At 43.3% G+C, this 24,973-nt stretch overlaps 1 protein-coding gene across 1 annotated transcript; it reads left to right on the top strand.

Annotated features, from left to right (window-relative positions):
- Positions 1–3,727: 3,727 nt before the first annotated feature.
- SYNM (synemin) lies at positions 3,728–24,560 on the top strand. The gene is made up of 4 exons (XM_062501537.1): positions 3,728–4,574; positions 9,918–10,042; positions 15,753–15,823; positions 17,329–24,560. Exons 1-4 carry the CDS (start codon positions 3,789–3,791, stop codon positions 20,955–20,957), a joined length of 4,611 nt encoding a protein of 1,536 aa, XP_062357521.1. The 5' UTR covers positions 3,728–3,788; the 3' UTR covers positions 20,958–24,560.
- The last annotated feature ends 413 nt before the right edge of the window (positions 24,561–24,973 follow it).

Genomic DNA, 24,973 nt, shown 5'->3' on the forward strand with positions numbered 1-24,973 from the left:
CTAAAATTTGTGTGGTTTGGTTGGAGAGTGCAACCTCAGACAAGGAGCAAAAGTTATGTAAAGGGCCGGGCACAAAGTTCTCCTGAGTAAAACGCACCATCTAGAGGTGGCCACAGCTTCTGCAAGTGCTCCTCAGCAAAATGCAGGCAGAGGTGACTAAACGGCTCACCGAGAAGGAAAATCACCTTGACAGAGGCAACACAGTGCCTTAATCACAACCTCTGCATTCTTTGAAATTAATATTTCCCAGGGAGTTTCTAAAAAAAGGCCCTTCTGCACCAAGTCAAATAAGGTTCTTGTTTTCATAGGCCTTTCCAAAAGAGAACCAGGTCACTTCTTGTGCCTCGAATATCTGAAGGTCACGGGAGGGTGTGCTTTGCTCTGGGGGCTGTGGCAGGTAGGGATGCACAAACGACTCTGCCGACATGCTCCTGCTTCCAGGTTATAGATCTGCAAAGATTTATCCTAAGAGGTGCAAATATGATAGGATGGCATATAGGGAATTGATCTTTCTAAAAGAAAGAATAAACCCATAAACTGTGAAACTCTCAGTGAAGCCAGAAAGGTTGGTGTAAGTGCTGAAGGGATTGTGGAAGTGGCAAAGCGTTCTCCTGGTCTGGAAGCAGAGAGGAGCCTCAGTTCCAGCCCGTGGAGGATCATTCCCTGCCCCAGTGACATTTTAGCCAGTTTTTGAGGGTCTCCAGGCTTTGTAGAGCCCCAGAAAGGGGATGCAGAGAGCTGAAGTCCATCTTTTTCTGGTACTGGGGACATATCTGATATTAATTTAACAGGAAATGGCTGCTGTTTGCTTTATGTCCTCTGTTATAAAGCAGGGTGGCCATGAAAGCCAAAAGGTGAGGATAGGGAATACTGTGCTTCACACTCCCTCCTACCCACAACAGGGGAATATTCCTTCACTGATCTAATTGCAGGAACTGTCTGTAAACAAAAACCTGTTTTGAAACTCCCATATAAATAGCAATCACAACATCTTGCACCATTTTAATGAACCCTGTTTTCTTCATGTCAGTCCGTCTCAGGAACGTCAGAATCAGAACATTTCCCCAGTGACAGCTTCATCCTTTAAACTCTGCAGATGAGAGAGCACGCGGAACAAGCTGTGCTGAGGCAGGATTAAGAGTTACCAGGGTGACACTTTGTAGTTTGGAGGATGCTGACAAAGAGCCTCGCAAAAGCACAAGACCTTTGCTGGAGCTGAAGAGACACAGAGACCAAATTTGCCCCAGCTGTCACCGGAGTGGCAAAGAAGATTGTAAATCCCCCCTCCCCAGGTCTTTGATTCTATTACCTGTTCATTGCAGCTGAATTCCTAGGGGCAGGATCTGGCCTCTGGCAACAGGGATTTACCTTGGGAACAGGGATGCTGCACGCCTCCACCTTGGAAGTGATGAAGGTCTTCACCTTCCCTTCTGTCAAGGTCTCCAACATGTTCCTTCCCACAGAGAAAGAGAAATAACTGTGGCAGCAAAAGCCTTTAGCAGTTTTTAATTTGCTCATCATTGGTTGACTATGCCAGGTTTCTTTTCCTTTTTCTGCAGGTGCAAAATGAATTCATTAAAATTTTCAGGGAGAAGGACTCTGGTTACTCACTGGGCATTTCAGGTGTCCACATATTTGCACCAATCAGGCAATTCTCGATGGTCTACTGAGTGCTGGAACCCAGGACAAAACTTCAAGATCTGTCTCAGAAATTACTTGCCCAAACTCTGCCTTTTTAAGCATTCCCTGCCCTAGCCCACAAATTCCTTGCTCAGCTGTAGATCCAGCCCCAGGATTAGCAGGCACCATATACAGCCAATGGAGAAGCAGATCCCCCAGCCTGGAAAACTGTCCCACATCCAGAGAGATTTCCTTATGGTATTTTTTCAAGAAACCAGAGGTTTTTCATAAAAGCAGAGATTCAGCATCTACTGCTTTCAATGATGAAATAATAAAAATGCATGAATACAGCTGCAGCAAGAAAGCAGTCAAATTGTCAGTAAGAGATGACAAGGTGCTGAGAGTTGGACCTTTGGCTGGACATCCACAGTGGAACCCTGGGTGCAGCGGTGCCTCTCTGTGTGAACGTCAGTGTCACTCGGGGTTTTTAGGACAACAGTGACATCAGAGGGAGAAAAGGTCTCATAAACCACAGGAAGGTACCTCTGCCCAGAAGCATCTTGGTTTCCCTCATAAAAGAACAGTAGGTGTTAGAAAGTCACCGAGCGATTTGCTTCAACCACAAAGCCAAGAAAACTCAAGTGCCTTTAGTAAATCTCAGCTTCTCAGTGACCTCTGAGGGAGCAAATCTGCCAAGGCTAAATTGGCTGACTTTTAGGCCAAAGCCAACTATTTATCTGTGTTGGTTAGGCTCAAATCCTGGAGGCTTTATTGAGATTAGAAGAAAACTTACTCAGCAGAGAGTAAAGCAACAGCCAAAATTTGGCTTTCTGAGGGCAGGGAGGTGTAGTGCTGTGGGAAGGATTTGGGAAGGGTGAGACAGAGCAGCAAAGGGGTTGCAGTGCCCAGAGCAGGTCGGCGTGGTACATCTGTGCCCTGATCCCAGCTTTATGCCAAATTCCAGTCCTTTCCATGTGAGAGCTTTGGTTGGGAGCAGTCCTAAGGGGCAAACACGGAGGTGGGAGCTGTGCTGCCTTATGTGAAGCTGCAAATTTCTGCAAAACTCCCAGTGCTGCAGCGCTGGGTGAAATAGAAATGTGTGTGTGTGTGTGTCAGGGAGGGAGAGAAGAATGCTTGGGGAGATGAGAAAGGCTGAAATGAGTCACTCCTCGTCTTTTTTGTCTAATTTGGTAGATAATGCAGGGTGTGATGCTTCACTGCCTCCTCGCTGAGTTCCAGGCAGTCAATGAAAGGTTCCAGCTGGATCCAGCCCTTTTATGGCGCAAAATGAGGCCGGGAGAAGCGGGCACAGGGACGCGCAGGCTGCAGGAGCCTCGGCCCGGAGGTGAGATGTTCTGCTGGGCAGAGGTTTGTGGCTGTGACACGGGGTCAAAACTGGAGGCGTTCCACTTCAAAGCAGCGTTACGAAATGGTATTTTGTATAAACATAAGGCCAGCCACGGTGCCGTAACAGCAGCAGGTGATGGCAAACAGGGTAAATCCAGAAATCCCTCGTGGGGGAAGCACCCGGGGCTGTGCTGGGAGCGCAGGATGAGCTCCCAACAGTGCGGCCCCAGCCGGGAGGAGGACGAGAATTCCAAGGGGGATCAGGAGAGCAGTGCTGGGACCTCCCCAGGCAGGGCTGGGCTCCTGACTAAACAGGGCTTTCTTCTCCGAGCAGGATTTGGCTCCCTGAGCTTGACTTTACTTCCCAAGCCTGGCCTTGCTCCCTGAACGGGACTCAGCTCCCTGTGCTGGCCTTTGCTTCCCGAGTCCAGCCTTGCTCCCTTAGAAGGGCTCGGCTCCCTGAGGCGGGCTCAGGCTCCCCGAACGGGACTCGGCTCCCTGAGGCGAGGCGGGCTCAGGCTCCCTGAGGCGGGCTCAGGCTCCCCGAACGGGACTCGGCTCCCTGAGGCGGGCTCAGGTTCCCGCGCAGGAATTAGGCGGGAGCTGCCAGGAGCCCGGCAGGGGGCGCCGCGGCGCCGCGGGGCGGGGCCAGGGTTGAGGGCGGTGCCAGGGTTGAGGGGCGGGGCCAGGGCTGAGGGGCGGGGCCGCAGCTGAGGGGCCGGGCCCGCCCCGGGGCCGCGCACACCCCGCAGCGCCCGCAGCGCCCGCGCAGCTCCCGCAGCACCGGGGCCACCGCGCCTCGACCCCGCGGCCCCGGCAAGATGTGGCGGCGCTGGGAAGCGGGATGGGACGAGAAGAGGGAGCTGCAGGAGCTCAACTCCCGCCTGCGGGTCTTCGTGACCCGCGTGCGGGAGCTGGAGGAGGAGAACCGCTTTCTGGCGCGGGAGCTGGCGGAGCTGCGGGAGCAGGAGCTGATCGGGCTCCAGGTGCCCGAGCAGGAGCTGGCCTGGCTGCGGATGCAGCTGGAGGAGCTGAGCCGGGCGAAGCTGGAAGCGGAGCTGGAGCGGGACGGGCTGCGGCGGGAGCTGGAGGAGCTGCGGGCGCTGGGCGCGGAGGTGCTGGGGATGCGGCGGCGCCTGGAGCCGGAGCTGGCCGGGCAGCGAGCGCTGCTGGAGCGGCTGCGGGGCGAGTGCGTGGCCCTGGAGGAGCTGCTGCTGGAGCTGCAGGCCGAGCACGGGCACATGGCGGAGCGGCAGCGACGGGAGGCGGTGGAGATGCGGGAGCTGCGGCTGAACCTGGCCGCCTTGCCGCCCCCCTTGGCCGGGCTGAGCCTGGAGGAGCTGGAGGAGACCTACGAGATGCTGCTCAGCCAGAGCTGCCGGGAGACCCTGCTGCGCTACCAGGAGCAGATCCAGGTGCTGCAGGAGCAGGAGGCGCAGCGCAACCGGGAGAACCTGGAGCTGCTGCGGGAAGAGAGCCGGCAGTGCCGGCAGCACCTGGAGGATCTGCACCGCCAGGGCCAGGAGCTGTGCGCGCTGCGGGAGCGGCTGGAGCAGGAGATGCTGGCCCTGCAGGACCACCACGGCGCCGAGCTGGAGGAGTACCAGGTGGGTGGCACGTGGTGCCCGGTCCCGGGACTCTCCCGCTTCCCTCCTGCCCCCCGGTGTCTGTTTTGGGGCTCCCCTGACCCTCCTTCTGCCGCTCGCGTTTTCCCTTCAGCTCTGGTCCATCGCGCGGTGTGAGCCCGAGTTCCCCATCCCTCCTTCTCGCTCTGCTCCGGGAGGTGCTAAAACCCCTGTGACTGTGTGGTCCAGGGCTTGTCCACCCCACTTTGCCCTTTAGCCGCGGGTTTTCCCCAGGCTGGAAGAGGAGGTGGCCCAGCAGGAGCCTTTTGCTGCTGACCCCTTCTCTGTGTGGGGCTGGGAGTCCCTTGGAGCCCCCCGGGCCTTTGGGGAGAGCTGGGTGCGAAGGGTGCGATCGGAAGGGAGACAGTGACCCTGAGGACATCACCCTGGTGACAGGTGCTCCCTTCCCAACCTGCCCTCGGCAAGTGCCCAAGAGCACGGAGCAGGCACACGGGATTGTCAGGGCTCCTGGCAGGGTTGGCAGGAGGGCTTGGGCACGGGGCAGTCCCTGGGAGCGAGTCCTGAGGCTCTCCCAGTCCCAGAAATAATCAGAAATTTCTTCCTGTTCTACCCCCATTCCAGTGTGCCTCGGGAAAAGCTTATGTTCCCCAGCATAGCTGAGAAAACTTTTGAGTTGTATAAAGGCAAGAAGATGTTGGAGGTGGATGTTTGCGTTGTCGAACGGGGGTTACAGCATCTGCAGCTGAGATTTGTTTGCTGTCAGGATGATGTTCGCTGTAACGTGCAATCCCCTGTGCGTGGGAAGGGATCAGCTGCTGCCGGAACAGCGGAGTATCCGCTCATCCAGCTCGGAGTGGAGAGCACGTATTAGATCATGCAGCCCATCGATCCATTTCCCGAGGGCAACATTTCTTTTGTTCATTGTTAGACCCTTTATTAACACCCTGCTGGAGCTCGGTGTGTGCCTGAACCCCGTGTGCTTTGTCCAGCTTTGTGTCCAGCAGCCCTGGTAGATTATGGGGATGTTGGCAACTGGGAAGGAACTGGGACCTGTTGCTGTGTGCGTGTCTGGTTTTTGTACTCTGCTAGATTGTTTGGAAGTTGCATAGTTTGCAGATGCTGTGAACTGAGACAGATTAGGTATGTAAGAAGTAATCTGAAAGGCTCTTGACTTTAAAATGCGCTTTTTTTTTCCATTTTTGATGGGACAATTCATTCTCACAGTCACATATGTAAACATTCCCAAAGCTGTAGAAGATGATGTATGCAAATCCCTCATTAATTAAATCTATCCAACAGTCAAAACCAGATGAAAATGCAAAGAAGGAAGAAACCTCTTATTTTTTTCCATTTTATATTTAAAGTTTCTTAGATTTCCAAAACATGGCCTTTTTGCTGTCTGTATTTTTTAGGGGTTTATAATGAAAGCCATCATTGCTCAAACTGAAAACCTCTAAATATGGAGTAGAGAGAGCATTTTCTATAGCTCGCTGTCCAAGTCACAAGTTTTTCTTCTAAAGCCAGTGCAAATGGCTTTTATTTAACTTTTTCAGCTCAGCAAGGTGTTCTTCAACCAGTTATCTCTGTATCTGGTTGTACTTTTAAAGAATTTTCTTCAAAAGAGCAACTGGAGAAACCTGTTGTAAAGACAGCAATTTATTGCAGAAGTCAAATAATAAAAATCGGTGGATGCCCTTGAATGGTCCTGATGCAATGCTCCAAAACAGATTTTTATTTTGACACCAGCATCACACATTCCTCTGTAACCCTCGTGAACATTTGGCATCTTTAGATTTTACAGGGAAAATAGTTTAAAATCTTAGTAATAAAAGAAGACAAAAGTGTGTTGAATGTATCTGACCATTTTCACTAGAAAATAAATATTGTCTAGATCTATATTCAAATATACCATAAGGTCTATTAATTCTGAATGGTCTTATGTTTGGGTTTTAATGAGAAAAGCCTTTGTGCAGTTGCCAGTCTCCTGTACATGAGAAATAAAATCTTTTGCTTACATCCAGGGAAAAAAAAAATATAGAATGCGTAGGAGCAGCTGTTTCAAGTTTCATTCTTGGGATCAAAATTTTGGTTTTTTTTCTCGCTCATTTCTTTTGCTGGTTGAAATATATTCAGTATGGGTTTTAAACTACTCTTTAAAAAGCATCAATTCCATGCTTATTTATTGTAGAGTGTCATGTAGAAATGATATGTATGTACAGATTAAAGTCAAGTTATGATTGTTCATTGCAGATGCAATGGCAATTAGACTTATTCATATTTTCCATATATCATCCAGTTGCCTTATATGTTCAGCTTTGCCTCCTGAACTGTGCTTATCCTCACTGAAGCTTTCAGCAGTGTTAAATAGAAGTAATAATGGAGTTAAAATGTAGCTGAACCAGGCAGGCAGTAAATCATACACTGGAAGATTTTCACTGGTCCTGAGTGCTAAAGGGATGAACTCAGTAGGTCTCTTATGTCCATAATTTTAGCTGTGTGCCATGAGAATACTTATGCAAAAACTCCTGGTGTTTTGAAAACCCTGAATTACTTGGATGTAGAACCCTCCATGGCCTAACTTGCTGCTCTGAAATGAGGCAGATATTTTTCACTGATAAGAGTGGGTTTAGGATCAGTTCCTGTGTCAGTGTTGTGAGCTTGAGAGAAGGAGAAAACATCTTGTCAAATGCCCATTTAATGTCGATATGTCATGTGCCTTTTTCTGTGTACCAGTTTGGAGCCAACCAAGTGCAGTGTGAGTTCCTTCCCTGCTGAGCTACTGAATGAGCTCTGGGATCAGTAAATATTACCAGATGGAAAGGGCTGGGGCCTGGAATCCTCTATTCCCTCAGTAGGTACAGCTTCAGCAGCCCAAGGAAATTCTTTCCCCCCTACTGCCCTTCTAAAATTTCCCAGTGCTGCCTGGAAAGGAACATATGAAGGGTGAGAAAAGAGTTTCTCTTCCATTGCTTAGTCCTAGCAGGACATCACTGGGATATGGGTTTGTGATTTGTGATTGTGATTGATGTGGCCGGGAAACAGATCTTTCCAAGAGAGTCTTGTGTGAAGAAAACACAAGATCTGCCAAGTAGAGGTTACCTTTTACAAAATGGATTTGTTGGCTCACAGTCTCCTCTGAACTTTGATGGATTGGTTTTTGTGCTTTTTGGCATGACTTGAGACCAGTTGTCTTCTGCTTTATGTTTGAGCATCAGTGATGGAGGGTTGGGTGCTTGGCTGTCTGCCATCCTGTCCATAGAGTGTCTGCTCCCACTGGAATGAATTCCTTTGGAACTACTGCACAGCTGCCTGAGTTATGTGGCCCCTTATGGTAATCATTAACTCCAGCTCTTGGATCCCCAGTGCTCTCCAAACCCCGTGGGTAGAATCCAGGTGGCTTTTTAAACCCAGAATAGAGAACTTGGGGGTGAGGGACTGAAGCTCCTGTTTTTTAGATATGTTTGAACACCCCCTGTTTTTCAGAGCTTCCCCACACTCTGTATAGTCCAGTGTAGGGACTTCCTGTATGGGTTTTTCTGGGACTAAAGCATTTTAAAGCTCTTTTTAAAGAATGCATGTACATGTATAGGTTATTCTGTGTTTAATTGTGGGGGCAAGGAATGTGTGAATAATTTAACTTTTGTATCTGAGCTCCTAGGGATTGTTTTTTTTCCACACCTTTTGCTGACTCCTGGTTCTGTTGCACCCTGGCCATTCTTGTTGTGTAGTCTTTTCATTTTAAAAGCAGGGCTTTGTACTTTTCTGCTCTCCTCACCTTGGGATTTTCCATTGTGTCTGTGCTGTTTTTGAACAGGATTGTTACCTCAGAGCTTCTAAAGGTCTGCATGGCCATGGGATGGTGCCTCAGCTGGGGTCTGCGGGAGGATGTTGAGGGATTTGTGATGCTCTTTCAGATATGCAGATATTATTTGTCTTCTGCCATAAAAAAAAAAGAATTTTAAGTACACTGAAGACTGTAGGCAAGGATTGTCATGTCAAGGGACACATCAGTGTAATCATTTAGCAAGAGCTGCAAAGGCAAATGAAGGAAGAGATTAATGTGTTATATAGAGAACTGTACCCATATGTATATGCACATATAGGCAGCTTTCTTTTTAGTTTTACCCCAAAAATCCCCGCAAAACTATTAATACTTGACATGCCAGCACTTTATATTCTTAGTTCTTACTTCTGCCTAGCACATCATGCTGGCATTAACAGCAGAGTCCCCTGCTGTAACTTCATTTTTATGCTGTTGTTCATACTGTGGTACTGGAGCACTTGCTGCCTGCAAGTGATATATATATTTTTTTTTTCTAATTTTTTTTAAACTAAACCATCAGTGCCTTGATATTCCAATTTGATTGCGAAAGCAGTTGTCAGGATGAAATGTAAAATATACTGTTGTGAATTCCTGTTCAGTGTTGTACATGCGTGTGAGGTTTTGCTCTGTAATTGGCATTTCAGAGTTCCTGCATAATGTAGAGTGCCATGAACAAACAGAATTGGGCCTTTGTTGATATTTAATTTATGTCTTCCCAGCTCCCAGAACAAAGTGCAATCTATCGTTAGAAAGGTTAGATTTGGTACAAATATATATAAAAATAACAATTCACCCTTCATGTGAGGTAGAACCAGTGACTAAAGCACTTTCAACTTTTTTTTTTTTCTTCCTTCCGTCATTTAATATAAATATATATAACCTTATATATTTAGTTGTGTTGTATGAGGTCATCTATAGTTATTGAGATGAAAATGACTAGTCTTTAATCCATCTTCTGAGCAGAAATTAGGACAGAACTGGGTGGACCTCAAAGCAAGTATCCAAATACTGTAGAAAACTTGAAGGAACCACTGGAGGTCCATCTTTTACCTTGTGGGCAGTGTGAGTATCTTCAGATGCTCAAATTCCAAAACTTCTTTGAACCCACACATCTGTGGAACTGAAAATACTGATAAGGTTCTTACGGCAAAACAGTTGCTGAAATTTCTGATCTCAAGTGTGATTTGAGCACGTCTTAAAATGACCAAATGAGTCACGTATAAGTCTTATAAAGTGTATTTTCCTTGCTATGTGTGCTTAATAACTTTTGTACTGGGCATCTGAATGGGTTTTACTGAAATATTTAACCAGTTTAATAAGGCATAAAATGAACTTAACATTAAACTTGCTTCAGGAAGAATGTATTTCAGCTTGTATGTAGGGGGGTCATAGAGCTGATTTCTTCTGGTTTTTGAAGCTATGGAACATTGATGTGATTTTGTATCAGGCTTTTTTTTAATTAAAAAAATTATGTTTTTAGGCATTCAAGTATACAGATTTTTATCTTCTTTCAAAACTAAAAATAATTTGTTTCTGTTCAGAGAATAATTGATGCCCTGGAAGAAGAAAAGCAGTTCCTGACCACGTCGATCACGGATTACCTGAGGGACTACCAAGAACTCCTGCAGGTGAAAGCAGGCCTTATCCTTGAAATTGAAACCTACAGGTAAGATCTGTGGTCACACTTTATTGTCTAGACAGAGGATAATTTAAACCCCTTTTTATAGCTAGGAGAGTCCCATTCGTCCTCATTCCTGCATCTAAAATATAATCAGTAACTTTGGGAGACTCAAGGCTCTGAAGCCAATATAATCCATAGGAATTCTATTAATTTGGATCAAATACAGTGATATGTAAGAAACATTCTTTGTCCTGGTCAAGTGGATATCAGATGGATGGGAATTTTTGGGACAATATTTGGTTACAAGCTGAGGAGACAATATCCCTAAATTGCAATCAATAAAATGTGAGGTTATGTAGTTGCCATCCACTTACATGGCACGTTTCATTGTTTAAATTTGTTGGTCAGTGAGTACCTCTGCAGTACTGATGTAAGCAGTAAGTTCTCCCATCCTTGTTGCAGTTGTAGGATAGTGGAAAGATAGCAGAAAAGACTGTTTGGTTAAGTCCTGGCTTTCTCCATCCTTGATTTGTTATGAAAGCATGTTTAGATGAAGTGTGAGATAGGAGCAAATAACATCTCTGCTAATGAATCTTCAGGACTGTACCTCTCTCTAGCCACTAAGTAGCTGTGGGGTTGAAAAGCCAGAGTAATTCTCTTGTCTGGAGGGTCATGATGTGCATGGCACAAAACTGATTTGGAATGAAAAAAATCCTAAATAATCCAAAACTGATGAACTGGATGAAGATCCTTCCTTCTTGTAAAAATGATGTGTTTTTTTCCTACAATTAAGACAATATTTTCAAAAAATTTCATTGAGATACTGATCTTCAAATACAGAGATGTGCAATTCTTATTGAGCAAAGGGATAATTTGCAAAAATTTAATTTTTTAGTAGCCAGGCTACTTGTGTATTCTTTTAGGGAGAGTACCTCTGTCATTACCTTGTCTATATGGGTGCATTATTAATATTCAACCTGTGTAAATAGACAGGGTGTTTCCAGTTAAATATAATATGTACTTCTGTGTCCTAAAGCATTAATGCTGTATCCTGAGTGTGAACCAGTAAGTCTGGATAAAGATAGCACCAGCTGAATTATAGGTTAGGTGTGTGGACTAAAGTGTGTGGACTATCAGTGCACTGAAACATATGAAATTTAATTTCAGTTGCATAACTGAAAATATGAGAAACTTGAAATAACTTCTGAGTAGCTTGATAAAGAGTAGTGAGCAGAGGATGTCTGTCTTCATGAAAGAGCACCAGCAGTGTTCAAGATGCCTTGAGAATGTCTGCAAGGAGGCACAGACCAAGGCTGGTTTCTGGATGAGATAAAATCACTTACACTGTGGGACAAGTAATCTGCAGTCACTTGATAAGTGAAGTACCTTGATGTTTGTTGGTGGAGTGGGATCCCTGTGATCCTTGGAAAGCCAGTAGTGTCTGGAGCATTACTGTGGAAGTGGTAGCCAGCTGTGATCCTTATCTGTGAGTGTTAATTCTGTTAACTTTGCTAAAAAACTTGATTGTTCTGAATTTAATCCCAGCTCTGTTGTTGACTTTCACTGTTGTCGTTAAACTTTCTCCCTTGGTTTGTTCATCTGCAGAACAGGATTAGCACTGTCACAATAACAGAATTATCAGAGTTGTTTTGATGATTAGTATTCATCCAGAACTAGGAATGATAATGCCCAGATATTCAGTTGTTTGAAAACTTTGTAAGCCCATGAAATTCTGGAACTTCTCCAGAGTTGTGTGACTGATTATCTGAGCATTATTGGTTTGTCTAAGGTTTCTTTTCCCTGGTTAATGAGAAGAGAACAATTCAGCATCACCTGCAGTGTGATTGTTGTCCAGTTAAGAAGCTCCTTAATCTGTAAGGTTTCTTCATCTAATGGATGTGAATGCAACTTGTGTTGTATCCCTGGTGGCCTTGGCAAGGCAGATGTCTGTGGAAAAATGAGCATCTGCCCACTAAAGATGATCTAAAGATGCAAACAAGGGAATGGGCCTTGCTACAGATAAAAAACATGTGAATACCAGCAAAGAAAATTATTTTAAGATATCAGAAGCTGCAAGGTGATTGGTTTGTGTTTATACATTTATGCAGTTTACCTATTCCTCTTTTCTTCCTTTTCTCCCTTTATTCAAGAGAATAGTTCCTTCCTTCTTGTGTGTCTCTTATCAACCCTGCTGTGGGAGGGGATCTAGTCAGTAAGGTTGGGTAGGAGAATTTTGGACAGCTCACTCATGTACTTCAAGTACTCTTCCTCTCCCAGGTCTTTTTACCTGCAGAAAAAAAGGGCACATGAACACAGAGAATGCTGGCACATACCTTTGCTTATGCATACTGGAAGCAAAAGACACCTATTCACACTCAGTCCAACATCCTGAACTTCCCATGGAAAGGTTTCCACGAAGGCCCTGGCACTTCCTTTCCTCCTGGTCTTATAGGTTAAGGGTGTGGTAGCTGGTCTTGGAGCCTTTGTGCCTCCCACCCTGTGCTTTCTCTGTTCTACAGCTCCTACAGTTCTGTTACAAGGTCAGTTCTTTCCATTAGTCACCATTGCTCCTGGGGTGGTGAGAGGATCATTGTTGCAAGGAACACCCTTCCTTAAGGTCCAAGTGTGTTTCCTCTCTGACTCTGCTCAGCCTTCCTGCTCTGGGAGCCGAGATTCACTCAGGAACTGGAATATGTTTCACATGTGGCTTTGTGGAGTTGCACCTCATGCGAATCTTTAGTCCTACACCCTCTTCTCACTGTTGAAGTAAATATTTATCAAGTGTCTCACAGTTTTGTTCTGTGTCCGTAGAACCCTTCAAAACTGCAGCTACTTAATTGTGCTTAGGTTTTTTTTCCAGGAAGAAGTGGTGAATTAGTCACCCTGTAAAACTCTTAATTTTAAAAGGGGATAGAAAATCTGCCTAGAATCAGAATTACTCTCAGGCCTTTCTCCTCAGCTAGCAGGAACTTCTCTTCACATAGCAGAGGCTGCCCAGAGCCTGTACCAATAGGTTCAGGAGGTTTTCTGTCCTCTCTAAAATATATTGTTGAAGGGTAAAATATTTCACTTTGAAATTCTGGTGTCATGCAAGCATTCTATTCAGGTTACCATTCTGTATTCCGAAGCACCAAAAGCTACACAGCTTTTTTCTTTTTTATTTCCATGGTCATTTTTAGGATCTCTAAACACACTTGCCAGATGGACTTTCCACTTGTGTTCCTCCATCAGCACTTCTGACCCTTTCCATGCCTTCCTCTCACAAAATCATCATCATTAAGATCCTCTGAGCTACTCACCACAGCTTTTCCAGGAAGTCTCATTACTTCCCCTTCATAACTTGCACCATCCAGGTCCTAGTCCTATATGGGTTTTATTTTGAGGACACACTGAGTGTTTTTAACATCTGGGGGAATTTAACAGCAGGTGCCTGCCCTTCTTCATACTCTTCATCCTTCCATCCTGTGGTGGAAAAAGGATGTGGAATGGCTTTGACCCCCTTTCCTGGGGAGGTGGGGTTTTTTGCAACTCCTTAGCAAATACCCAGGTTATAAAGAGGATGAATTTTTATGGCCTGCTGGCCAACTGCCCCATCTGAGATTTTGGGTTTCTACAGTTTAAATGAGTCTCATTACAGTCTTGAGTGACTATAATAAAATTTACATTACATCCTTTTGTTCTCTCTCCCCACCTCAACCACTTTATCTCCTTCTGCTTTCATGGACTGGTTGTTCCTGTTGTCATCCAGCACAGGCTGACAAGCATGTCCCTGCTAACTTTAGATAAATGACATTAATAATGAGATGAGCTAATGGTGCAGTTGGATTATTTTCTGGTAACACTTTAAATTAAGTGTTAACTAAATGGGAGTAGATGTCATTTGGGACCTGATTTCCAAGAAGTAGGTGACATGGTTATTTTTTTTAGCAGAGTGCTGCTTGGGGCAGTGGCTTTTTTATTATTACTATGAGTGCTTAAAAGTTCATACAGTTGAAATTAGTCCTTCAGGCAGTTTAAGTTTAAAAGCAAACCTTACCACCAATTATTGGGAAAGGATGCAGAGGAATAGAGAAGCTAAATGGCTTGCATGAACTCAAGCTATGGTCAAGCTGAGAAACACAATGTGACTTTGCTGGCTCAGTACAGCACTTGTGCCAGTTTACTTTCTTGTGCCAGTTTAGTAAGCCAAGCTTAGTTTATCATTTTCTTGTTTTTTTAATAAGCATGAGGTCATACATTATGAAAGGTCCAGTAAAATACTGATTCTCTGTCCAGTTTTACAGAGGTTCCAGGAAGCTTTGCCTTTCACTTTCAGTAGTAATACTTCAGATCCAGCATTTCTGTGGGCAGCTGCCCTTTGCCATATACAGTTACCTCCTGGAACTTATTTTTAGTGACTTCATAGGTTGCTGCAGCAACTGAGCAACTGTTGTTTTAACAGCAGCCAGAAATCCTTAGTCAAACTCCCCACATTCCTGCTTTCCTTCGTCATGGTTAACGCTTTCACTGCCAGCTCCTGGATGTGTTTCTGCAGAGTCACCACCAGCTTCTCTGGCATGTCTGTCAGAGCAATTTGTTTGGCACTCACTGGCTTCATCAGATCAGATGTTTGGTCTTGGGAACATTATATGTGTTGAAGGGATCTAATTCCTATAAAGCTTCTCTCATGGAGAAAGATAAATTGCTTTTACTGTGGGTTTTTTCGACTCACAAAATAAATGGAAAGATGCCCATCTGAGCCTGTTTTAGGTAGTTCTAACCTGGCTTTTCTTCTGGATCTAGACAAATCCATCAAGGCAAAGAAAACTTTGCTAATGTTATTTTGCTAATGCCAAAGTGATCAGTCATGGGAAATGTGAAATACACAGGTGCTGCTTAAAACACCTGCTTAGTTAGTTTTGACATATATGTCCAGCAGAGGTGTTTGTACCCCAATCCTAAATGGCTTTCAGCTCCTGCCCCAGGGAGTCAGAAGCCTTGGCTATCACAGTCCTCCAGCCTTACTCTTGCCAGCTTTGATGTTGCAGCTGTGTCTTATCAGTGCAGAACATCTGGCATTCCCAAACCCGGAAAGGAAGGCTGGAACTGGCTGGTAGAAGCAAGTGCACCCAGCCAAGTTTACTGGCTGTGCTGACTGCAGCATTCCCTTGCGCAGGGAGAGAACCTGATGTGGCATTTCCAGGAAGTGTGGGAGCTGTTGGAGTGTCACTGCCAAAAAGGAGAGGGCTGGGGAATGGGGACAGACAGAGATGTCATTAAAGGAAACCAGTTTCTGTCACAGAGAATTTTCCTACTCCTTTTTTGTGAAATGTGTTGAGCTGATTACCAAGGGAGTAGGAACCAAGAATAGTTAATTTAACACTGTAAATAGTTTCCTCCAGCACTGTGTTTGACTGTAGAAGTTGTACTTTCCTTCGTTTTTCATTTGAAATGGGTAGAACTTGCAAGTCCTGCTATAACAGTTCCCTCATATCACGCTGCAACACCACCTTTACTACTCTTTTACAAACAGGAACGTTGTTGCAATTTTTTTTTCAATTTTTGCCTCTTCTTTATAAAACATTTTACCCAGAGAAGCTGTGGCTGCTCCATCCCTGGAAGTGTTCCAGGCCAGGTTGTTTGGGGCTTGGAGCAATCTGGTCTAGTGGGATGTGGCAGATACAGGATAATTGTTTCAATTTCTAAGACTTGTAAATGTAAAATATTATGCTTATTATTCTCAGTATTTTAATGAAATGCCCTTTGTGTTTTGCAGAGCTTTGTTAGAAGGGGAGAGCAAGCAGTGGATTATATGGAGAGAAGAGCATGCAGGGAAATTGCCTCAAGGTAAAATATTAATATTAAAAAATGAATTTTTAATGAAATGAAATGGCAGTTACTATGTTATAGTGGTCCTGAAGTGTATTTTTATGGGTGTATTGCAAAGTGAATATTGAATTAGTTTTGAGTGTTAATATTTTAAGTCAACATCATGCTCTTCTATATGAGATACCTTGTAAAATCATGGATTGAGTGGAGAACATAGGGAGTGGTATTTTGTAGCTCTAAGGAACTTTTGGGTGCCCTAGGTCTTAAGAGAGTTTTGAAGTATAAAGCAAGAGGTGTTTAACAGAACATGTAGTTTAGCCCATGGAGTTCATCATCCTGAGGCATTGTGAGTGTTAAAAAGTTCACATGGTTTTAAAGAGATATTTTAGCAGAGTGATGAAAGACAAATCAAAGACTTACTAAACATAAAGATACCATTTCTATCTTAGGAGCTGCAAATCTCTGGAGGCTGTGAGAGTATACGAGGGAAGTATCACTGTTTACTTGCCCTGTTCTTATACTCTTGCCTGTGTATCTACTCTTGGTCCCTGCAAACAGGATTTTAGATAAGATGGATCTTCACTGTGACTGCTGTGGCCATTGTAATTAATAACAGAATTAATCTGGGTAATACGCATGAGTTTAACGATGTGGGGTCATTACTGTAGTCCCAGAAGACATTTGTTGTCTGTGTGCGTAGCAGGAAATTCAACAGGCTCAGGCCTAGGCTGAAATGCTCACACAGATCTGCCTGTGCTGTTAAATTGTGAGCACTGTGCCTGGATCTGGGCAGCACAGTTTGGATCTGGACTAGTCAGTACTTCTGTAGACAATGCTCAGGCATATTCACAGAATAGGGAAGGAATTACAGAAATAATACAGGTGACACTACTAAAAGTCAGAGATGTGGTAGCTTTTCAGGAGTGAGAGATGTGAGTGGTGCAGTACTGGTTGGTCTTAACTGTCAGATATTCCTGGCACATTGTATTAATTTCTACAGATGGAGCCTAAAAGGTTCTTTAATTCTGTCCCTTGCTGTGCTTTATTGTGTGGCTATGAAGGGTTGTATTTGTGTTTGCAGTTTCTAATATGTGGTGGCAGATGTGCCTTTAAATGTCAATAGGAACCAAGAAACTTCAGGCCACTTAGGCTAATGAAGCAAAAAACCCAGCCTATGATATTAGTATACATTATTTAATAACAAGTTGTAAATGAACAGCCGTAGAAATACGAGAAGTGTAATTTCTCAGTAAATGCCACAATACCCAGTAGTGCACAACAGGTAAAAGTAGCAATTGAAACTTGAGAAAAAGCTTTGCTTTCAGCTTTAATGTAATTTATGCATAGACTTAATTAACAGGCAGAACCTACAGTAATGCCTTTACAAAGCTCCACTGAAAATGAAGACATTATTTTCTTTCAAAAAACATAGTGCATGTTTTCTTAGTTCATGCCCTCTATTTGATAAAATTTTAGATACAAACCATTATTTTAATGCTTGGTTGCCTGTGCTCTCTTTGCAGATATTATAAACACTTCATATAACTACACTGATATTTACTCTACTTTTCAAGAAAGAAACAGAAATAAAGCTTCATCAGCTGCCAGGATCACTGACACGAGGCACAGAATGCCAGTGACAAATATGAGCAGTTCTGCACATTACTCAGCTTACTCCACACAGGCTGGATCACACACGACAACGGGGGGAAGAACTTTTGGAAGGGACCTACTTGGTTCAACATATCGCCCTTCAACGACTGTCACAAAGGATGAAAGGATTGTAACAGACCACAAAGAACTAAGAACATTTACTCCAGACTACAGTAGCTGGAGAAGCACTGAAATGCAGCAAAAGAGGATTCCAGAAAGAAAGAAAATAGAAGTTACAACTTCATCCACAGTATCTTTTTCAAAAGAATCAGCACATGCTGAAAGATCAGACAAGGACCACAAGCCTGATGCTGAAAATACAAGAACTAAACCAGGCTTCACTAGATTTCCAGCATATGAGCTGATTACCAATGCAAAACCATCTAAATATGAAGAAACTATAATTGAAACTCGGACCACACTAAAAGACAAAAGAGGAGGCAGCAAACCAACTGATGAGAAGACATCTCCGCTGAAAGAAAAAGATAATCTGGAGAAACAAACTAAGGATGAGAAAAAGAAAACAGATGAGAAATCTTTTATAGAGGAAAGTGTCGATTTTGGGAGGAAGACTGAGCAGAAAAAATATATCCGGGAGAAAGTTAGCCAGAAAGTAACAGGGAGTGATATTTCTACTGCAAGAACCTTGAAAAGTGAATCAACCAAAAAAGATGCAACTGTGACCTCAGAATCAAGAAGCCAAGATGTCATTGAGGTACCAATCAGTATTGAAAGGCCCAGTCCTGGCCAAGGACCTCAGAGAAATAAACAAATAAGGGTACAAGGTGTTAAAACTTCCATAGGAAGAGAAACAGATGACCATGTAACTGAGTCTGCTGAAACTCGCCAAGTGAGGATTTCAGAAGCAGAGTCCAGTCTGGAAGGTCAAGAGCAAATGAAGGATGGAAGCCCTAAAATGCCAACTGAAAACATAGCAGAGAATATTGTTGCTGACATTCTTAAAAGTTTCACGCAGTCTTCTAGCTCACAGATGTCAACAGACACCAAAGTGACCTATTTTGATAAGAGAGAACAAGAAGATGAAGGGAAAATAAAGACTGAGTTCACAGTGCAGTCTCAAGTCCAAGAAGACATAGATATTTCTGATGAAGGTGACTTAGGACATCTATCAAACCAGGATGTTAGAAAAGTGATTCGAGAGGGTGTTGAGGGAACTCCTTCCAAGGAGGAGATAGAAGATATTGTCCATCACGGCCTGAAAGCAAGCGAGAGCGGAAAGAATGTCTCTGTGAATGTGGAGATTGTAGAGGAGCCACTGGACTACACCACTGATGATTTTTCAACACCTTTCCAAGTAGAAGAAGTGGAGGATTCATTCCCTGAGAGGGAGAGGCGTTACGGTGAAGAGGAACAAAACATCACCTTCACATATGAAGATGTCAAAAAGAAGAAACCACGCCACGAGAGCTTCACCCGCGTGGAAGAAGTAACCGAGGAAGATGACTCGCCTATTGAACAGAAATATTTTGTATCTGTTCCTGATGATCATCCTATTATTAATGAAAAAGATGATGACTCAGTATATGGGCAAATTCATATTGAAGAGGAATCAACTATTAAATATTCTTGGCAAGATGAATTTTTGCAAGGCACACAGAGTAAGAGAGAGGAAGGTGTGAGCTCTCCAGAGGAAACCTATAAAGTGGTGGGGGAGGAAGCGAGTGCCCATATTTTAAAAGAGCATCCTGAAGGTGAAAGATCCCATGTTGAATCCATTGTTATTGAAAAAGAAATAAAAATTCCTCATGAATTTCAGACTTCAATAAAAGGGCTTTTATCCAAGGAAACGAAGGACCCTAAATATCAACTGAAGGAAGCTTTGGAGCAGTTGGAGGGCAGTCTCCCAGACAGTGTGAAAGAGGAACTCTCTGCATTAACAAAAGACAACAAAGTAGATGCTAGTAACTTGGCATTTGATATCAAAAAAGTTGATCAGAAGGAGGAGGGGGGCTCAGTGACAATTGTCGCTGAAGTCAATCTGTCCCAGACCCTTAACACTGATGAATTTGATGTAGACCAGCTTGGTGAAGTAATCAGAAGCGAGAAGGAGAAGGCAACGATACACTCCCTGAAGAAAGAGAGCTTGGATAGGAGCAATATGGATGTTTCTTCCCACAGTGACAAATACACTCCTTTTGCTGACCAAGAGATCTACAGCTCATCCACAACAAGGCGGAGTGGTGGCACTGGCTATCACACCACTGAAAGGGTCGTTTATGACGGTTCAGTGTCGGAAACTGCGGATTATGGAGAGGCCTCTCACTCATCACTATCAGCTGATGAGACCAAGTCCCAGAGGTGTGTCAGGGTTGGCCCAGCAGAAATCCAGAGGTTTGAGCAGGTCCTGTATGAAGGGCCTGGTTCTGAAACACTGGAGCTCAGTGCTACAGAAGATCTTGTTCAGAGAGATGGACCGTCAGAATTCAGCCAATCTGTGAAGCACTTTAAACTGGGCCCCAAGGAAATCCAAACCACAGAACAAGTCATTTATACAGGCCCTACTACTACAATTGTAGAAGAGATGGATTCTGGAAATCTTTCTCAGAAGGTTTCCACAGATTTCAGCAGGGCCACAAGACGTGTCACAGTAGGATCAAGGCAAGTGACTGAAGAAGTCTCTTTTGAGGGGTCGGGTTTGGACTCTCTGGCGCTGAATAGCTCAGATGGCCTTTCCCAGGCTGAAGGGGCTGTGGATGTCAGCAGATCCATGAGGCACTTCAGTCTGGGCCCAAAAGAGGTTCATACTGAGCACGTTGTCTTTGAAGGACCCATCTCCGGTAAAGTGGAGGTCAGCAGCATGAGGGACTTCTCACAGGCAGAAAGTTCAGTCAGACAAATCCAGCTGGGTCCCCAGGGTTTTATGACAGCTGAAGAGATCATCTACCAGGGACCTGTCTCCCAGCACACAGAAATCACTGAACTGGAAGACCAGACCCTTTCAGGAGGCTCAAGAGCTTTCAGGCATGTTAAAATAAGTCCTGCAGGAACTCATGCTGAGGAAATAATCTTCTCAGGACCCATTGCTGGGGTGGTGGAAGATCTTTCACAAATAGCAGAGTCATCTGAGAGCAGCAGCTCTGTGAAGCATATTAAAGTAGGCTCCAGGGAAGCAGCTTACACTTTCCAAATGGATGTTTCCAGTCTGGGTGGAATATCTGCAGTGAAGAGTGGAGAACAGCAAGTGGCAATGCTGGTGTCCAACAAGCAAGACCCTTCTGCTGGTCAGCCACAGGTCATCGTTGAAAGCGACCAGCTTGCAGCAAATGAAGGCACAGGAGGTGGCTATGTTGTCTCCAGTTTTTCCCAAGATCAGGGTGAAAAGGTGGAGGAACAGTCATTTTATGATCAAACTGTGCAGTTTCAAAGAACAGTCGACCAAAGGTCAGATGCTTCTGAAGGGAAGAAAATTGCTTTCGTCTACCTGGACCATGAGGAAGAAGATGATGAGGATAATGAAAATGATGGACAGTGGTTCTGAAAGGACTCTGTGATGAAGCCTACGTAGAAATTTGTTTATACGTATTTTTTATCCTTTTTTTTAAAGAGAAAAAAAGGGATGGGGAAACACTCAAACTATTTAGATTATTAATGGTGGACTGAGAAGTATTGAATTTAAGCCTCTATTCAGCACATTTTATTTTCTTGAAAATTTTATTTTTGGGAGAGATCATGCTATTAATATTTTTCCTCAGAGTTCTTTGTCTAATATTTTCAGATTTTTCCACCTGTAGAAACAGGAGTTTGCTACTGGGGAATTCAAAGTATATTTTTCTGTTTGTTTCATAGCACATCACTATTAAGTGTGTGCTTGAATAGGACTTTTCAAATTTTTTTTTCTTAATACTGTATTGTACTTGGTTACTACAATATTACTATGCAATTCTATTTAAATCTCAAGCTACTAACCACAAATTTAACAGAATATGAGAATAATGAGTGGTAGTAGCTGATTTTCATTTTCCATTTCTGTGTTCTTATATGCAATACCTAATGAATACATTTTGAGAGACAGTTATTACAGCTATAAAATTAAATATGATCCTGTAGGATTAAACTAAGCATAGCAAGAATTGACAAAAATTACTTTACTTGTATAGCTTGAATGCAGTGCAAAAAAGAAAGAGGTAAGAATTTCTCACTGTATTCCAGGTGAGCAATAGTGAATTTTATGGTTAGACAGTAGTATATTTAATATCTCTAAAAAGAAAACAAATTTAAAAACTAGACTGGATAGTGTTCCCACTGAGGTAAGGAGAACTCCTTACAGATTCAGTGCCTATGTACATTAGTAACCTCAACTTATTTTGCAGTTTATGGGTTACCTGATACTAGGTATTGCTAAAGGTAAGTGTGAAGTGTCAAACATGATTACATAGTGCCTAATTTCCTAACACAGTGAAATTAGCTGATATGTGTCCTGTTAGAAGGAAACTTTTACAATGACATTGATGACACTTACGATCTTTGTGTGTCAGCTCATTCCCAGATAATCCTGTGTTTACAAACAAGATGTCCTTTTCAATCACTCCCCCTGCAAACCCAACCTGAGATTTGAATTTGTTTTTCTTCCTTTTTTTTTTTCCTTCTGAATGTAACACGTGCCTCAGGCCAAAGTTGCCTTCTACTTAAATCGTTTGCAAATAAGCTAATTTCACTTGGATTGCACATTGATTGCATGAAGGACATAATTTCACTTTATAATTCAGTGACTTTACAAGTTCATCTTGGAAGCCAGCACAGCACCACTGGCTGGCCTGAGCTGGGCAGTGCTGGCAGGAGCAAAACTAGCAGCCAAAATATTGTCACTGGGGAAAGAAGTACCACACTGGGCACGTGTGGAAGTAACAGAGGTGAGAAGCTGCTATTTCTGCACACACACCCTCACAAACACAAGCACACACTCACTGTGCCCCACCTCTGCAGAGCAGACACACACCTGGCTCGGGGTGGCTGAGCAGCCAGTGCCTGCCCGGCCGCTGCTGACTCCCAGATTTTTTTTCCTGTGGTTGTGTAAGCCTAGTTTTGTGTGTGCTGATCCATATTAGAATCCAGTTAGACTATCTTAGTCACTTTTCAGATTCCTTACTCACAGCAGAAGTAGATTTCTCAAAGCTGACTGCTGCTTTATGAAAGTGAATGCAAAGCTGAGAAGCTCCGTGCTGACTGACATATCCTGCTCTTTCAGATATAGGACAGTTTAATCCATGTGTGCCTTAGTTACTAAGTTTGAAACTGTACAAAGCTATTAATGTTCCAAAGATTAACTCATGAGGTTTGTCTGCACTGCAAAATTTTCTGAATCTTTTTCCTTATTTCGTCTGGAATAATTTGTTGAAATTGGAAGTTCCACCAACAGCTGGAAGTGAATAGGAAACTGAGTTGTGTTGAAGCACTAAAGGCATGTAATCTAAGCTTATTTATACTGTTCACTGTGTAATAGATAATATTTTTTTCAAAATTATTCCTGTATGCTCAGAAAAGATCTTGTGCTTCCATTTATAAATAGGATGTTAATTATTGTAATATTTCTAATCTCATCCTATACTCTTGTTTCCTTGATTGACTGTATGATTTTAAAGGTGGCAACATCTCTGTGTTTAATGATCGTGTATAAGCCAGAATTTTCCAGCTCGATGCCATACAGCCAGTAATCAGATCCTGTACTTCAAATATCAAATAACTGCGTGAAGGAAGAAGTCAGGTCTGTAGTAAGCAACAGAGGTAAAAATAATGAGTGTAAGTTTTCTTGAAATTTTGTTCAAGACTTACCGTTCTCTGTAAAACAGATGCAAGAATATCTGCAGAAAATATCTAGCAACCAACAAAAAGCTACTTACACTGTCAAGCTCATTTATTGATAACATTGTGGAATCTTTGACAGAGGTGCTCCTTAGGAACAGTGATGCCAAAACTGTTCTGTCTCTCTTCATCTGCTGAGAGTATTATAATGTCAGATGAGGGAATAAACCAGTGAGGAGCAAGTGACTCATAAAATGTAGGTGCCCTTAGCACTGAAGGATTAAAAAACATTGAAAATCAGTATTGTTTCCACTGAGGTAACAACAGCTCTTCAGAAATTCCTGTGCACGTCACTGTCAGATGTAGTAGGTTACACCAAGATACATTTCTGTTTTTATAGTCTGGAGGAAAAATCTTTTCAGTGTACTTTATTTAAGAGCAGGATTTTAATCAATAATTGGGAAGCTGGGTTATTGTAGAGAACTGGAAATGTGCATTAGCATGATACTTAAGAGATTTTAACATTTCAGGCACAGCTCTTTTGCATGAAGAAAAGGCTGTGAAAATGAAGTTGCCTCACATATAAAGGTTTGAGTTCTAAAAAGGTTTTAATATAAGCAACCCATTTTCCACTTAGTTCTCATTAACCTGAGACATTTAGACACAATGGTAACTTTTGGATAATTCTACCTTCAGACAGCAAAGTGTATTTAGGTGGACAGTCACATCCTGCAGGTCCTGTGGCTGCATGTGCAGGGGCTGTAGGTACATTAATTACTAATGAGAGCAAACATAACCTACTCCCTGGTGTACTAACTCACCCAAGGTGGTCACTTTCTGCATAAGAATTATATCCTGTGGCTGAGCAGATGGGTGACACACCCTCAGTCAGCATGCACTTCTGAAGCTTACTCATCTTGTGCTTTTCGTTAAATAGAAATAAAAACTTTACCGCTGTGTTTGGATTCAACAGAACGCTTTTCAAATAGAATTACTATTTTTGGGCAAGTAAAAACTATGTATTTCTATGCTGATATAGATCAGAAGTGGGGCACTGTTTTTTCAAATGTGTAAACCACTGGTCTAGGAAGCAAATAGAGCATAGAACATAAAGAAAGGTGTGTGAGATAGGGAGAGCTCTGTGCTGGCTGATGTTTGTGAACAGCAGGTGTTTCAAAAGACGGTAAGAATGTTGAACCTTGGTTTGTTGATGTCAGCTGTGTGAAACTTTGCAGGCAGCTTATGTTCTGGTCATTTGCAATGAAACTGCATTTTTTTGTGGTGGTATAAGCTTTGTCATTTTACACTTTTTCACTCTTGAGTATTAAACAATGAAAATCAATGCAGGTGTTTCTCTTTCTTCCTGTCTGATGTTTTAAGGCTGCACTGTGCAAGAAAAAGGACTTAATATCTGTAAATGCCTTGCTCTCAGAGTGGGTTAATTTTGGTTCAAAGAATGAACCTAATTTTTCATTCCAGGAAAGATTCCCCTCTTTCAGGCTGATAGTAGAAATGATGGCAGAACATGTCATATTCCATATTGCAACTGCACACAGCACATATGGACCAGCAGAGGTTGTAGAGTGCCACAGGTAGTGGGAGAGGCAGAGTATAAAATAAAACAGAAAGTGGAATTCCCTGAGTTGTCAGCATCATGCTTGTCCTTGGATCCTGGCACTTGACCAAGGTATGTCTTAACTTTTACCCTTTTCTAGTAAAGAAAACTGTTTTACACACATTTAAACCTTTAATGGA

This window comes from Cinclus cinclus, chromosome 13, assembly GCF_963662255.1.
Source record: "Cinclus cinclus chromosome 13, bCinCin1.1, whole genome shotgun sequence".
NCBI classification, from domain to species: Eukaryota; Metazoa; Chordata; class Aves; order Passeriformes; family Cinclidae; genus Cinclus; species Cinclus cinclus.